The sequence below is a fragment of the Lactuca sativa genome, chromosome 6 (assembly GCF_002870075.4).
Source record: "Lactuca sativa cultivar Salinas chromosome 6, Lsat_Salinas_v11, whole genome shotgun sequence".
NCBI lineage: Eukaryota > Viridiplantae > Streptophyta > Magnoliopsida > Asterales > Asteraceae > Lactuca > Lactuca sativa.
The window spans coordinates 127,359,773-127,377,035 of NC_056628.2; the positions used below are offsets into that span (position 1 = coordinate 127,359,773).

The 17,263-nt window shown below is 35.3% G+C and overlaps 1 protein-coding gene across 2 annotated transcripts; it reads left to right on the top strand.

Annotated features, from left to right (window-relative positions):
* Positions 1 to 880: 880 nt before the first annotated feature.
* Positions 881 to 5,467, top strand: LOC111880428 (uncharacterized). 2 transcript variants are annotated; one of them, XM_023876859.3, is made up of 4 exons: positions 881 to 1,412; positions 3,282 to 3,392; positions 4,961 to 5,041; positions 5,141 to 5,467. In XM_023876859.3, the coding sequence occupies exons 1-4, from the start codon at positions 1,155 to 1,157 to the stop codon at positions 5,216 to 5,218; spliced, it is 528 nt and encodes a 175-aa protein (XP_023732627.1). In that variant the 5' UTR covers positions 881 to 1,154; the 3' UTR covers positions 5,219 to 5,467. The 2 variants fall into 2 exon arrangements, with proteins under 2 accessions (XP_023732627.1, XP_023732628.1); XM_023876860.3 differs by having other exon boundaries at positions 882 to 1,412; positions 5,144 to 5,467.
* The last annotated feature ends 11,796 nt before the right edge of the window (positions 5,468 to 17,263 follow it).

The window sequence follows — 17,263 nt, forward strand, 5'->3', positions numbered from 1 at the left end:
ATTCCCAGACCTACATTCTTGTCTATTTTTGGGACTAAAGACCTGCAGTGTGCATCGAGGAAGAAGTAACAAACACATCCATGCCTCAACCGAGCCAGGTTGGGCAATCACCTTGTATAGAGCGGTCTTCAAAGCCTGAGAGAAAGCAAGACAACAACTATGGGGGATGCTTTTGACAGTAGTGATAGGCTCTTTAAAAACACGATCAAGGAGCGCAACATCAAAAACCAAACCTCCAAGAGCATTTGTCACCGACTCTTTAGTTGACAACTTCAAAATACCGACAATATAACGACTCGAGCCGTCATCCCCTGTAACAAACCTCGCACAACCATCCGGGTGATGACAATAACGGCTAAGAGCCTGCAAAGTCATACATTTCCCACACATCCATTGACCAAAGGCCTTATTTTTACAAATATCCAAATTGCGAGATGCTAATAACAAAAACAACATGCCGACGCGACACGATGTGTTCTTATCAGATATTTTGAATGTTAAATATTTCTTGTAGGATTATCTAACTGAATGATCTTTAATACTAAATTTTAAACATAGTGATAAAAATTAGATAAACAAATTAAAAATCAATAAGAATTACATTTCTGTTTATTTTCATTTTCTCTAAATTCTAAGCACCAAAACAAAATGATTGAGTTCTTAAGATCCCAACCTTCAACGGCATAAATCACACGGTTGTCCAAAAAGAATAACATTGAAACATTGGAATTTCAAATGGGACCCACATTTTCCAAATATCTTAAAGAAAATAAAATTTATTGAATATTCATAATTTCATATCAAAATCTTTCCGTTGGAGATCCATGGGCAAGTTGGTAATTTTGCCTTGTAACACCTATACAATATACATAATTTGCACACACAATATGCTTACAGGCTAGCAAAATTTGTGCTTTCTTTTTCTTTCTCTTTCGTTTGTGGGGCAACTAAGCTCATAACTTTAAGCATCAAGGCTTGCTTTTCTCAAACCATCGGAGGAAAAAGAGGAGAAACAACAAGAAATCGAAAAATTAAAGGTGGGAAAAGCAAAACAAGAAAAAATTAGAGAAATTAAGAGAGGAATCAGAGGAAGAAGGAGGGTTTTTTGCTTTTTCTGGTTGAAGAAGAAGAGCGAGAAAGAGCCAGAAAAAGAAATGTCTACTCCAACACAACCACAGAAGCAATCTAGCGAGCAGCTTCAAACACTGATGCAAGCTGGTCAAATTTCAGGGAGTTTGAGTTTCAGTGGGTTAATGTCGAAAGAAGATGAAGAGATGTCTAAATCTGCTCTCTCAACATTTAAGGCGAAAGAGGAAGAAATAGAGAAGAAAAAGCTCGAGGTTAAAGAAAGAGTTCAAGCTCAGTTGGGTCGTATTGAAGAAGAAACCAAACGTTTGGCTTCTATTCAAGAGGTTTGTCTTTTTTTTTTCTCCGACTTTCTTGATTGAAGAATCCTTCATATGGGTTTTTCTGGGTTTTTGATTTTGGTTCGTGGGTTGTAAATTATTTGCTCGATTTGCTAATTTTTCTCTTCTATTTTTGCTCGAAACTAAATTGATCAATTAGGGTTTCTTGTGTATTAAAGAGGGTTGCTTTCTCTTTTTACTTTCTTGATTCGAGAATTCTTCATATGGGTTTTTCGTTTCTTTTTCTTTTGGTTTGTGGGTTGTAAATGATTTGCTCGATTTTGCAAGTTTTGGACTTCTATTTTTGTTAAATCTAAATTGATCAATTAGGGTTTCTTATGCTTCGAGAAGTTTGTTTTCTTTGTTTGATTTCCTTGATTGAAGAATCTTTCAGCTGTTGTTTTCTCGGCTATTGATTTTGTTTTGTGTGTCGTAAATAATTTCCTCGATTTAACAAGACTTTTGTTTTCATTTTCATATGGGTTTTCCTCGGATTTTGATTTCGATTGGTGGTTCGTCAATGATTTTCTCGATTCGCAAGTTTTGGATCTTAATTTCTGCTAAAACTAAATTGAATATTTAGGGTTTCTTCTGTGTTCTTTCAAAAATGGATCGTTTATTGATTTTTTTTTTCTGTATATCATGAACATATTTGTTGCTTAAATTACCCATTTAAAAATCCAGATGCTAATGAATTTAGCGTTTCTTATGCACCTTTCAGGGTTAGATCTGTTTCATAATTCATTCGCATTTCCTTTTTTCTATTTCGTAAAAAATATCTATCTCAGCTGGATTTTTTTGGATTGCAAATAACAATAACAAATTGTAATAAACAAAACAATAAAGCGATGTTTGGAAATTATTGCTCCATATAATATAAAATTCAATCCCAAAATCCCATATCTCAAACTTTATTCCCCTTTTGCCCTCAAATCTGACCCTCACAAGGGTCCAATTTTGATTCTTGATATAGATGTTTTCCGTTTTCCGTTTTTATTTCGATACTTCTAATTTAAAATGAAAGTCTTTTTGACAATTGACGCGAAAAAAGAGTCAACATTGGTGTCTTCTTTTACAATGGAAAGAGTAGTTGAAACTTTAGACAATAAATATAATGGAGTCTTTTGCAAGTTTTACAAAAAAGAAGATGATTCAATGAAAGATATTCAGCCTTATCTCTACAAAAGTGATTATGATTTTTTGTTTTTTTTTTGTTTTTTTTTTTGTAAAGTCGTCAGATAAGGAATGACTCTAAGGAACTAATTATTGATACAAATGTAATATTACCGATTCATTCCTTAGCCTATTGTTTTTTTTTCATTCCATTAAGAAAAATTGGAATGTAATCATTTTTATTTGCGTAAGTTTTAATGACAAAAATCTTTATGGTAAATTTTTTGATTTAATTAGCGTACAACTTTTTAATCTTACTTACGTTTTAATGACCTTAAACTACGTTTAGTTTTTTCTAATTTTTTATATATAAAAAATCACTAAATACAATTAAATACTAATATACTATATAGAGTAAAGTTAATTTTTATACATATTACGTTCAATTATTAAATATAACATTTTCCTATCAAAATTAATATATCCCCGCAATTCAAATTTACATCAAATTATTTTATTAAAATGCAACCCAACGAATCCATTATTTTTTGCGTACAAATGACCAAATTTAGGTCAATTTTGATGATTATAGTTTAGCTTCGACATGAAAAAGTGGTGTACATATGCTAGTGTGTTAGGTAATGTGGGAATTGGTGTGTAGTTGTTGGTGTCAAAGTTATATAATTGGTTATTTGTTACAATTTATAATCCATAACATTGGTTTTGTAAATCTAAATTATTATGGGAATCTATCATCATCAGGAACTCGAATCACTAACAGATCCAATGAAGAAAGAGGTTTCAGTTGTTCGTAAGAAGATTGACTCAGTCAACAAAGAGTTGAAGCCACTTGGACAAACCTGCCAAAAGAAGGTATCATATATATATATATATATATATATATATATATATATATATATATATATATATATATATATATATATATATATATATATATATATATATAATCACGACTTCTTTTCCCATTACAGAAATTTGTGAAAATTTATAAAAAGTATATGAGGGTAAATTTCTAAAAACGTTCAAACCTCCTTTTTGTGACTTTATCTATAAAGTCGTTTTTTCATTATATTTAGAGTAAATTACACGAATGGTCCCTATGGTTTAGGGTAATTTGTGTGTTTGGTCCCTAATTTATTTTTTTTAACTTGGAAGGTCCATACTATTTGTTTTTGTTACGCGTTTGGTCTCTACTGTTTGTTTTTGTTATGCGTTTGGTCCCTGTCTTACCTAAAAAGACTATAATTTAAATAGAAAAAAATGATGGGTAGGTAAGGTTTTTTGTTCTGTGCTTGGTCTCTACTGTTTGTTTTTTTGTTATGCGTTTGGTCCCTGTCTTACCTAAAAAGACTATAATTTAAATAGAAAAAAATGATGGGTAGGTAAGGTTTTTTGTTCTGTGCTTGGTCTCTACTGTTTGTTTTTTTGTTATGCGTTTGGTCCCTGTCTTACCTAAAAAGACTATAATTTAAATAGAAAAAAATGATGGGTAGGTAAGGTTTTTTGTTCTGTGCTTGGTCTCTACTGTTTGTTTTTTTGTTATGCGTTTGGTCCCTGTCTTACCTAAAAAGACTATAATTTAAATAGAAAAAAATGATGGGTAGGTAAGGTTTTTTGTTCTGTGCTTGGTCTCTACTGTTTGTTTTTTTGTTATGCGTTTGGTCCCTGTCTTATCTAAAAAGACTATAATTTAAATAGAAAAAAATGATGGGTAGGTAAGGTTTTTTGTTCTGTGCTTGGTCTCTACTGTTTGTTTTTTTGTTATGCGTTTGGTCCCTGTCTTATCTAAAAAGACTATAATTTAAATAGAAAAAAATGATGGGTAGGTAAGGTTTTTTGTTCTGTGCTTGGTCTCTACTGTTTGTTTTTTTGTTATGCGTTTGGTCCCTGTCTTACCTAAAAAGACTATAATTTAAATAGAAAAAAATGATGGGTAGGTAAGGTTTTTTGTTCTGTGCTTGGTCTCTACTGTTTGTTTTTTTGTTATGCGTTTGGTCCCTGTCTTACCTAAAAAGACTATAATTTAAATAGAAAAAAATGATGGATAGGTAAGGTAATGTGAGGGGTGAGGTTGGGGGTGTGTTTATTTAAATAAATTAAAAATCAAGGGCAAAATAGTCTTTTTAGGTAAGATAAGGACCAAGCGCGTAACAAAAACAAATAGTAGGGACCTTCCAAGTTAAAAAAATAAGTTAGGGAGCAAACACGTAAATTACCCTAAACCATAGGGACCATTCGTGTAATTTACTCTTATATTTAATTGAATGACCATGTAATGGGAAAAGAAGTGGTGATGTTTAGAGATGTGTTACTTTTATTTCGATTAAGTCATGTTTAAAAATTATTTGGTAAAATGGAAGAAAAGAGATTTGTTAATGATTTTTAAAAAAATATTTAAAGATAATTATTATGTGTGGCAGGAGCGAGAGTACAAGGAAGCGTTGGATGCTTTCAATGAAAAGAACAAGGAAAAAGTACAACTAATAACGCGATTAATGGAGGTTGGTTTTATATATATTTTATAATTAATTAAAAAAAATGAAAAATTATTATGTTATGAACAAAGAGAATTGATAGTGTTTTGTTTTATGTTGGTTAAGCAGCTGGTGAGCGAAAGTGAGAAGACAAGGATGAAGAAGTTGGATGAACTGAGCAAGAGCATTGAAACCATACAATAAGTTAAGAATTTAATTAAAACAAAATGATGGTTGGGTTGATTGGTTTGTTTGTATGGGTGTGGTGTTTTGGTTTGAATAGTTGTATTTTGGGTGATGTAGGGTTTGTAAAAACAGGTTTGTTTTGGGTTTTTATTGTCTTAATTCTTTTTTTATTTTCGTATCAAGTAAAGTAAGCAATCTTTTATTTTATGACAATGAAGATACAATGTTTTATGTTGTGGAAATAGTGAAGGGTGTAATTTTAACTTTTGAACTCTTGTAAAGTAGGTAGATATAAATTGGTCTATTCGTTGAAGTATGATTGTATGTTGAGTAATGAGTGTTTAGATTAGTAAAAGCATCTTTAATGGTAAGTTATTTATTTGTTTTAGGGAAATTCTATATGTATCATTCTAAAATGCTTTGTATATATATATATATTTGTAAGCGGATTAGTTTCTGCATATCTTCTATAATTTGATAACTTGATAAATTATATGAAGATCCCCAAGGTCCGTCATAGAAAACTCAGTGCTCAATAGAGAAGTGATGTTAGACAGAAGTTGAGTCGATGAGCCTGTTAGGACAATATTATCCACATATAGTAACATATATTCCACATGAGTACCATGTAGATAAATAAAAAAAGAGGAGTCACATCTGCTGTGAATAAAACCAATGCGAGAAATAAAGGTGGCAAACCATTGAAACCAAGCACGAGGTGCTTGCTTGAGACCATATAAGGACCGCTGAAGTAGACAAACATAGTTAAGACGAGAGGGATCACGAAAACCCAGAGGTTGATGCATATAGACTGTTTCTTGAATATGACCATGTAGAAACACATTTTTAACATCAAGTTGTCGAATAGGCCACTGACGCGTGACAATAATACTAAGAACTGTACGAATGGTAGCAGGCTTGACCACCAGACTAAAAGTATCGTCACAATCAATACCAGGTCGCTGACTACGACCATTAGCTACAAGACACGCTTTATAGCATGAGAAGGAGCCATCTGTATTGAGTTTCTTCTTGAACAACCAAATACAATTAACAATGTTAGCATCAGGTGGTCTTGGAACAAGTACCCAAGTCTGATTAGAGATAAGTGCAGTATATTCATCTGTCATGGCATTAAGCCAATTTGGATCCTTAAAAGCCTGTAAATAAATTTTGGGAACAGGAGAGGAGGTATCGACATGTAAATTTAATTTACGGATGGGTTTAAAGCACCCTGTTTGCTACGAGTGAGCACTGGGTGTGAAGCAAGAGGCATAGGAGAGGGACTGTTAGTGGAGATGGTAAATGACTGTGAGGTGGGTTCCAAAGGAGGAGAGGTAGTTGGTGAAGAAGGACCAGGTGTAAGAGTTGCATGAGTAATGTTTAAGGGCGAGAGAGGAGTGTGAGGAGTGAGTGGAGGAGTCAGTATAGGACTGGGAGTAGTACTAACTGTATTATGAGGAAGAGAAAGGTATGGACTCAAGGTAGTAGATAGAGGATGGGAAGATGTAGGATCCTCTAAAAAAGTGTAAGAAGGAGCTTAGTTTGGTTTCATCGATCCAAAAGGAAGGATGGTTTCACCAAAGACAACATTACCATAGATGATGATCTTATTTGTGTCAAGGTTAAGACAACGGTATCCTCTATGATTGGTAGGATACCCAAGGAAGATGCATGGAGTTGATCGTGAGTTAAGTTTATGAGAGGCATTGATATGAGGATAACAAGGAAATTCAAATACACGAAGGTAATCATATGCTGGGTGTTTATTATAGAGTTTATTGAACAGAGTGACATTGTGGAGAGTAGTAGAAGGAAGGATATTAAGGAGATGAGCAACCATATGAAGGGCTTCAGTCTAGAATGTAAGAGGAAGACGAGCATGAAACAAAAGAGTACGAATGGTATTATTTAAGGTGCGTAGCATGTGTTCGGCTTTTCCGTTTTGTTGAGAGGTGTAAGGACATGAAAATCGAAAAAGAATGTCGTTTTGAGAAAAAGGGGTGTGAAATTTGTGATTGTCGTACTCACTGCCATTGTCGCATTGAAAAGACTTTATGTTCGTTTGAAATTGGTTATGAACAAATTTTTGAAGTGCATGAATTTGTCAAACACATCAAATTTGGAACAAATAGGATAAACCCAAACATAATGAGAAAAAACATCCAAGAAAATAACATAATATTTAATAACACTCAAACTTTGAATGGTAGATGTCCATACATCAAAATGAATTAATTCAAATGAAAACTAAGAAACAGAACTAGAAGCGCTAAATGGTAATTTGACTTGTTTACCCAATTGACATGCATGACACAAATTCAAATCTTTATTAGGAGAACACGAAATAAAACGATTCTGAACAAGGTGCTTCATGACATGTTGACCAGGATGACCAAGACGTTGATGCCAAACAGACGGAGCAATGGAGACGAAAGCTTGAGAATTTGAAGAAGTGACAGGATAAAGATCACCAGTGCTATCAAATCGGATGAGAATTTGTTTGGTGCGGAAATCCTTCACAGAAAACCTAAAAGAGTCAAATTCAATAGAGCAATTATTTTCACGTACAAAACGACGAACATAAATCATATTTTTAATAATAGAAGGAGTAATTAAAACATTTCTAAGAGTTAAAGTGCGATAAGGATTGGGAAGCAGGAGGGTAGTGTGTCCCATTTTTGTTACAGGTATGAAGGATCCATCACCAACTAAGACAGATGAAAAATTACTGGATTTATCTGAAACAGACGTAAGTATACCTGCATTCGAGTGAAGATGCGAGGTAGCCCCGATGTCCATGTACAAATCGGCTTGCCCCGAGAGGATAGTGGGCTCCAAACATTGCGTTTGAGCATAATAGGCCTGTGGTTGAGAGGATAACTATTGGGCCGACGAAAAAAATTGATGTTGTTGCTGATCTGTATTCGGATGGGCTGGCTGAAATTGTGGCCCACTTGCGTGAGGGAAAGGATCATTTGGGCTTGGCAATATTCCATGAGAGTTGGGTCTGTTTGTAAAGTGGGGAGTGTAAGTCCAGAACCAAGTTCCTTGACGAGGACGCTGGTTATCGAAGAGAAAATTGCTGCCACCAAGAGCTTGACTCGGGCCAGAGGAAGCGAGATTCAGACCACCGCCATGGGAATACCCACCGCCGTTGCTTCTCCCACCATAGCGTCCTCCACCCCGGCTACCACGACAACGATTGCGACCCCCACGGTAGCCACCCTGCCACCAGTGTTGTTCTGCTGCCATGAAGGAGAGTTGTTTGAGGAGTTCTGCATAGTTAGGGTATGGGGGGATGATGAATTGTCGGCATGAGTGATTAAAGAGTCACGGTTTTCATCTTGTACTATTTGTTGTTCTTCACATAATATAATGGATCTAGCATCCCAGAATGATGGAGGTGGGTCACTGTGTCGGAGGTTAATTGCAATATACCGGAACTTGGAAGACAGGCCATTAATCATGTATGCGACAAGGTTAGTTTCGGAAACTTTGGCATCCATGTGTTCTAATTGATCAACAATATATTTGATTTTGCTACAGTAGTCTGTGATGGAAGAGTTACCAAGAGAGATGTTTCTAAGTTCTCGATCTGACTGTATGATCTTGGATGCTTTGTTATCACGAAAAACCTTTTCAAGGTTTTCCCAAACTTCATAGGCTGTTGCTTGCTTCTTGAAAATCATGTTGAGAAGAGGTATGGAGAGTGTGCCATATAACCATGATCTCACGATGGAGTCATGAAGCCAAGAAGTTTTCACAGCAACAAATGCTTCAACAGTTTTCTCTTTATCTTTATCGCCTGATGCAGTAACAGGAGGCTAAAGATGGTCATCTACACCATACCCAATGCAACGAAGTTCAAATAATTCTCTCTAAATGTCATAGTTCATCTTATCCAAGTCTATAACAAAGGGAACTACATGCTTGATATTGATTATTGATGAAGGCTTGTCATTCATGGGTAGAGACATGATGAGGAGAAGAAGAAAAGAAGACAAATAGAGAAAGAATGAAGATGAGAGATCAAACAACCGATAAGGAAGGAGATGTCGACTTAGGATTGAAGGGTAATTAGGAAATACGCTCTAATACCATGTTATTGATAGAATTTCCCGTAATCCTCTCTCATTCAGTGAAACAATATATATATATATATATATATATATATATATATATATATATATATATATATATATATACACACACACAAGGAGTACATAGGTATAGAAAATGGGCCATAGCACACATGGGCTGGCCATAAGAATGAAGCATAAATAAACTAATAAGGCTACGTTAACAGTAAGAAGCATAACAACTCTCCTCTCATTCCTGTACACATTTGCATTCCGAGCCTCTGAAATTTTCTGGAAGGTGTAATAAACAGGAGCTAATTGTAGATTTTATACCTTTTTGTCACATGTGTTCGCCTTTAACAACTCCACTTGATTCAAACATGAATTATGCTGACTTTGCATCATGGATGATCAATTAATTAACCTTGGAACATGGAGGACCAATTAATGAACCAACTCCGCAACCTCGAAGAATAGAAACAAGAAAATAATACGTGATCGAAAATATTATCCATTAAATTGTTGAATGGACACAATGTTGAAGAGGATGCTACCTCTCTCTAAGAAAGACTAGTAAAAGTGAGAATTATGTCTTTGAGAAATCTCCAAATAAACTAATTGATTTTTATTGGTATCCAATTCACCTATTTAAAGAAGATGTCAATGATGTTCCCATCTTTACCTAAGAGTCATCCAACCTGTTTCACATCAAACTCACCATTGTCTTTATTTTTCTACAACCACCTGTCCGAGCATCCTAAAAAAAGATAATTAAGCAAGCAATCCAATAAGACAATTATATTCTAAATTTATTTTTAAATTAGGTGAATTTAAAGAGAGATTTATATTATAGAGGGAGTTGAGGAGAGTAATGTGAAACACAAGAAAAACTGTGTCACCTATTTTCTAGGTATGTTTTAATTGCTAATTTATTGATTTGAAAAAATAAAACAGTTGGATTTGGGTGGGAAGCGACTTTGTGATGATTACATATGATGGTCGCGATGAGAGGGGAGAATCTTAGACGCGACATTTTGTTATGTGGGTCGGAAGGCGTTGCTGCTAACAGTTCAAAACCTTAATCTTAGGATTTGAATACTATTTATAGTTTTCTTTCATGTCGGTTGTAGAAGCTTGTAACCTTAACCTCATTTCCTTTATTCTAGTGCTTTGATTACAATGGCGAATCTAGAATTTAAACTCATAGGTGTCCAATTCAAAAGGTATGACAATAACCAGGTGGATTTTTTTATCGCATCTTATTATTAATAATATCATCTAAAACAAATCTAATATTTAATAACAAAGATCAAGCGTAAATAGATAGATCAAATTGAAAATAAGCAACCACATGTATAATAGCAAATAACAAATATATTTAATTTCCAATTAATAAACAAATAAAGAATTAAGATTGTTCTAAAATAATTTATACAAATTTTAAGCCTAGCTTTTTTTTACTGATTATGGAGCATTACTTTTAGAAACATTAAACCATATCCACTAATTTTCCAAATTTGTGATTTGATATGACGTATGTTCAAAACCATGTCATAGGGTTAACATAATAATTTGGCCAATTTCCTTCTTGACTTGAACTTTTCACTAACTTTTTCCTTTTCACTTTTAGAAATACATTTTTTAACATGTGTCCATATTAAATATAATATATGTCTTATTAAAAAAAATCTAAAACTAGGTGTGTCCATGAACACCCTTAGCAACAATGTGGGCTCTCCCTTGTTTGGCTCCATTAAAGTGGAAGCTTGAAGAAGTACGAGTTTGTGGTGCAATGGAGTAGAGATCTAGAGAGTTTACGCCTTCTTATCATCTCATCATCCTCATTAAATGATAAAGTTTTCACTTTTATGGTTCTTTGCCTCTATATGTAAGTGTTTTGGTCATTGTGACCCGTTTTGTTATGATATTTTTAGAGTTTTGAAACTCCAGGTTTGTTAGTTGTTTTGGATGACTTTTTTAGACTAATGAACTTCAAAGAATGCATGCTAATCTCTCTTTGAACCATGCAAGAAAGCCCTAACCTCTTTGGCGTTGTCTTGTATCTAAGGTTAGTGTTTGGTATGTTTGGGGCTTGCATGTTAGGAAAGTTTGGATTGTTATCCATTAGACACCTCCCAAGATTGTGTATGGAAAGTTATAGCCCATGATTTAACAAATTAAGAACTTGGTGAAACTGGCTGAATCGAGAAGTAGATGTCATGTGTCCATATCTTTGTCGCGATGACTCGAATAAGAGGGTTCCCGACTATTTTGAACTGTAGTGGTCATGACACAGTCAGAGGATGGTCGCGATGCGTTGAAATGTTGAACATTGATCATTGAACATTCAGTATTTGATGGATATAGAGTTTTAGACTGAGGTTTAACCTCTCGTTGGTAATGATTAATGAGATGCGTCTAATTATGGATTTATGTGGTTCGTGTTAGTTGATTCACTTATGGAGTCTTGCATGTGAGATTTGGGTTGCTAGCTTCAGTTGATTTTTCTCACTATACTATGTATGACATTATATGTCTTTTGTGTGGCAGGATGCTTATGTACCGTTATTATACGAAGGTGTTATTAGACTAGAGTGGTATTGATTATGATGGTTGGAAGGTCGTATGATGGGATAATAGGCCTTTGTCACACCCCAAAACTAGAACGGTGGAAACGTTCTGGGGCGGAGGACGTCATGGACAGTATCACAACAATGCATAATATTAAACACGCAACAACATCATCCATTGCATTAATAATATAATTTAATACAAGCGTGTTCTGTGTATAGTAATATGACACCAAAAATGAATAATCAAAATAAAATACGAGTCTGGAAGCTCCGTCTTCTCAAAACCTGGTCATCGGTACCTGTGTACTGGTGACCTGAGAATACAAGTTATTTTGAAAGAGTAGATTAGCATTAAAGCTGGTGAGTTCATAAGTATATTAGTGTCATTGATTTGTATGAAAGTGTTTATAAATGTTTGTTGTAAATGTTTGTAAGAGTTTGGTGTAATTGATGTATCTTCTAGAAAATCCTATATCTTCTACTTTAAATGTAGCCTTCTACCAAGACCCGAATTTTCTGTATGTAGTTTGTTTGTAAAAGTAAGTGTTTTTCCCATGTATGACTATCATTACCAAAATATAGATTACATTTCCGTTTATGTGAGAAGATCACAATGTGAATGCAATGGGAACATAAAGATGTAATGTAGTTTTGTATATAGTAACTACCGATGTACTAACTACCTTAAACCAATTGTTAATTAAGGTAAAATGTGATATGATTGTAACCATACTTGATCGACTAGTAAAACATGACGCTCAAAGATGTTGAAATGGTATGACATTCGTCACCCATAGACCTGCAGGTCCCACTATAGCTACCAACAAGTTGTAGGACGGTCAGTCCCGCATAGATCTATACACAAACTCACACTCTCCCTCCAAGAGACTCTGGTTACAAAACGTGACACAACAGTATGATGCCATGCAATGAAGTAGTGGCTCACATTAGTGTTATAATATTCTTGTATATTTATAATATGTTCTCTCTGTTCTAGTATTGTATGTTCTATTTGTATAGTGTACTATATGTTCTCTTAGTTTCTCATCATAGTATGTTCTTTCTGTTTCTTATTATAGTATGATTGAACTGAATCATGTATGAATTGACTCTTGTATGTTTCATTGTACTAGAATTAGTGAGTAGTGAACCCCTAAACTATACCTATTATAGTTTACTAGTAATGTTGTTTGAATGACTGAGTATGTTTGTACACGTTTACTTTGACAATGTATAAGTTTAAAAGAGTTTAGCATATAAAAGTGTTTAACATAAAAAGGAATTTTAACCATTTGAATGGTAACAAATGACTTGATGTCAGTTTATGAAATGTTTTGAAGAGTTTGTTTGATAAACACTTTGAAGTATAAGAAAATCCACTTGTTTGATAGTCATTAATCACATGTGATTGATATAATAACTATAATGTTTTCAACTTGTATTCCCCCCCCCATAAAAGCATTTAAAAATTATTTGAAAGATAAGTTAAGGGTATGAACTCACCTGTAGTGAGTGATACGAATGTAAGATCGATATAGGATGCTAAGTGTCAAGTGAAGCCTCGAGCACAAAAGAATCTTATTAAGCATATAATGACTCATATATGTATATAATTAGTGAATATACAACTAAGTATGCAAGGAAACCACCTTAGGGACTAGGAAACACTTGGATTGAAGTGTTTAAACCACATATGATTGCATTAAGGGGGGGGGGGGGGGTTGGTCACACTATGGTGTGTACGACCAAGATGTGTACGGCCAATGGAGTGTACGACCGTACACCCATTGAAGAACATGTAAATGCTGTGTTTATGGACTTATCTAACATCCTATAAGTGCTCTTGACCTTATATTGGGACATAAGGTGAGTTTAGGGCCAAATCATGCATTAAACAGGGGTTTACGGCCATAAGAGTGGTGTACGGCCGTACACCGTTGAAGATCATGCATTTTATGATGATTAAGTCTAGGAATAGAGTGTTTCTTATGCTCAACTAGAAGGTAGAAGAGTTACTCACACTTTTGAAGGTTCCTATGATGTTCATGGCCCAAGAACTAGTAGGTGCTCTTGGTGTTCTTGGTCAAAGTGAAGAATACTTGAAGATCTACCCAAAAAGATGAATTCCATGGATTAAATCAAAGGGTGATACTAGATCAAGTAGGTTAACAACTAATCAAATGGAGGAATGGTTTACATTCTTGAAGATCAAGGTGGAATGGTTTATGATAGTTGAGAGAGAATTGCCTTCTCTTGAGTTGAAAATGTAAGAAATGACTAAAAATGAAGGCATAACTTATAAATGGGCATGAGTTCACGGTCATGATGGGTGTATTGCCGTACACCCATTTATACACCATGTTTACGGCCATACACTACTCTTGAAGGAGTGTTTGGCTTGAATGAAGCATGAAGAACCTAAGTAATTCATTTTTAAGCTGTATCATTGAATGCACTAGGCTTAGAACCCTGAAACAGACGCTAAACCATCCTAAAAGATAGCAGCAATGAGTCTGACTTTGATTGAATTGAATAGTTGTACAAGATAGAAACTTCGGGTTGTCACATGATCCCCCCGTTAGAGAGAACTTCGTCCCAAAATTAGAGTTTAAGCAATTAAGCAATTTAAGCTATTACAAATAACTAAGCGAAAGATGAGGATATTTCAGTTTCATTTGATCCTCGCGCTCCCAAGTGAATTCAGGTCCTCGCTTGGCTTTCCAACGAACCTTCACTATCGGGATACGGCTTTGTTTCCTTTTTTTGACCTCTCGGTACATGATCTCTACTGGTTCTTCCATGAAGTTGAGGCTCTTGTAGATCTTGATCTCGTCGAGTGGGATTACAAGAGTCTCGTCGGACATACACTTTTTCAAGTTCGAGACGTGGAAGGTAGAATGTACGTTACTAAGTTCGTGAGGTAGTTTGAGTTTGTAAGCTACAGGGCCGATTCCAGCGATAATCTCGAAAGGCCATTCGTATCTTGGATTTAGCTTTCCACGCTTTCCGAAGCATATCAACCCCTTCCAGGGTGAGACCTTCAATAGAACATGGTAACCAACCTAGAATTCCGAAGGTTTCCTTCTCTTGTTTACGTAGCTTTTCTGTCGGTCTCTAGAGGCTTTCAATCGTTCACGAATCTGAACGATCTTCTCTGTCGTTTCCCGATTGATTTCCAGACCAGTGAGAGTGCTGTTAGGAACGCATCCTTTAGCTAACTATGTGTCACCCACCTCAGCCCAGCACAGAGGGGATCTGCACTTCCGACCATAGAGGGCTTCAAATAGAGCAACTTTTATGCTCGCGTGATAAATATTATTATATGAGAACTCGACAAGGGGTAGATGAATATCCCATGCCTTTCCAAAGTCAATCACACAAGATCGCAACATATCTTCCAAAGTTTGAATAGTCCTCTCACTTTGTCCGTCGGTTTGCGGATTGTAGGCTGTACTCATGTCCAACCTAGTTCCTAGGGAGCTTTGTAGCGACTGCCAGAACCTTGAAGTGAATCTACTATCTCTATCAAAGATAATGGATATGGGAACACCATGCAGTCATACGATCTCCCTAATGTAGGTTCTAGTTAGTTTCTCCATCTTGTCAGTCTCTTTGATAGGCAGAAAGTGTGCGGACTTGTTTAACCTGTCTACGTTCACCCAAATGGTATCGAGACCACCCGTTGTCTTGGGCAACTTGGTTATAAAGTTGTTGAGAGAAAAACTTGAGACACACTTGAACAAACATTAGAACAGGTATAGTTGCGGAATAGTTTATCTCAAAGGATCTAAAAGCTCAATAATAATAATAAGTTAGAGTTAGATAATTAGAGAGTTAGGTGCGGAAATGTAAGGAAATATGAATGACAGCAGGTGTTATATCAAGTATACACATAAGATCGCAACATATCTTCCAAAGTTTGAATAGTCCTCTCACTTTGTCCGTCGGTTTGCGGATGGTAGGCTGTACTCATGTCCAACCTAGTTCCTAGGGAGCTTTGTAGCGACTGCCAGAACCTTGAAGTGAATCTACTATCTCTATCAAAGATAATGGATATGGGAACACCATGCAGTCATACGATCTCCCTAATGTAGGTTCTAGTTAGTTTCTCCATCTTGTCAGTCTCTTTGATAGGCAGAAAGTGTGCGGACTTGTTTAACCTGTCTACGTTCACCCAAATGGTATCGAGACCACCCGTTGTCTTGGGCAACTTGGTTATAAAGTTGTTGAGAGAAAAACTTGAGACACACTTGAACAAACATTAGAACAGGTATAGTTGCGGAATAGTTTATCTCAAAGGATCTAAAAGCTCAATAATAATAATAAGTTAGAGTTAGATAATTAGAGAGTTAGGTGCGGAAATGTAAGGAAATATGAATGACAGCAGGTGTTATATCAAGTATACACATAAGTTGATTCTTAACAAGGAATGCATTCAGACCAAGTTAGTAAGTGAGATCAAACTTAGTGATTAAGTCTAGAATGACTTGCTTCGAAGAGAGAAGATATTTAGATATAGTGATCTTTTTGAGTAAGAGAGAAGTGAGAGAAGTAATATTAGATATGAGATTCAAGATGTGAAGTGTTATCTAATATTTGATAAGAAAGATTGAGTCCTATATATAGAGGCTCAAAGATTACACTTGTTCAACTTTCTAAACGTAGCCAGGCAAGGCATACTGGATAAAAGAAAGTATTCTAAGTAAAACATATAAAGAGATATACTAAGAAGACTAGATAGTAAACTGCTGATGATGTTGACTTCGGATGCGGTAGCTGAACTTACTTGACTGTGGATCTTGTATGGCTGCGGTAGGTCAAGTTTAAGAGGGCCACTTTTATGATTCAACAATTTCCCCATAAGTGACCTCTTCAACTTTTATTCAATTAAAATCCACTAAAACTTTCTTATATTTTCTAACCTGGTGATTCTTCTTAAAACTTCAAACTTGACTTCGGCAGTTGTGTCTTTGGACTTTTGAATTGCGGTTCGACAAACTTCAATTTGCTTCCTTGTGAGACGATTCATGGCAGTCATAGGAATGAAATATTTGGTTTCATTGAGTTTCCTTTTGAAAATGACTCCAAGATCTAGGAAGTTTTTTGCACCCAAAGATCTCTCTTGATATCCTTCAGTCAACATCGGTGCGGGGTCTAGTGGTGGCAGATCGAACTTCTTGGCAAGAGCAGGGTGAATGTCTGCATCAATTTTTGCGAAGTCACAGACTGTTTCCCTTAGAAATGTGCTTGCCCTCTCAAATGCTATCTTCATCTTTGGATACTTTTCTACTTTATTTTGGAACACCTTTCCTATTAGGAAGACTTCTTCTGGATTCATGCATAGGAAGTCAGCTTGGGTGCAGACGTAGTCCTGATTCTTTCTTGTAAGAGTATACTCGATGAAGTCA

Excerpts from the sequence above, each read along its gene's own strand:
- LOC111880428 (XM_023876859.3), top strand. The coding sequence starts at position 1,155 with ATGTCTACTCCAACACAACCACAGAAGCAATCTAGCGAGCAGCTTCAA. Across the intron at positions 1,413-3,281 it reads GTTTGGCTTCTATTCAAGAG|GAACTCGAATCACTAACAGA; the intron begins GTTTGTCTTTTT and ends TATCATCATCAG. Across the intron at positions 3,393-4,960 it reads GACAAACCTGCCAAAAGAAG|GAGCGAGAGTACAAGGAAGC; the intron begins GTATCATATATA and ends TATGTGTGGCAG.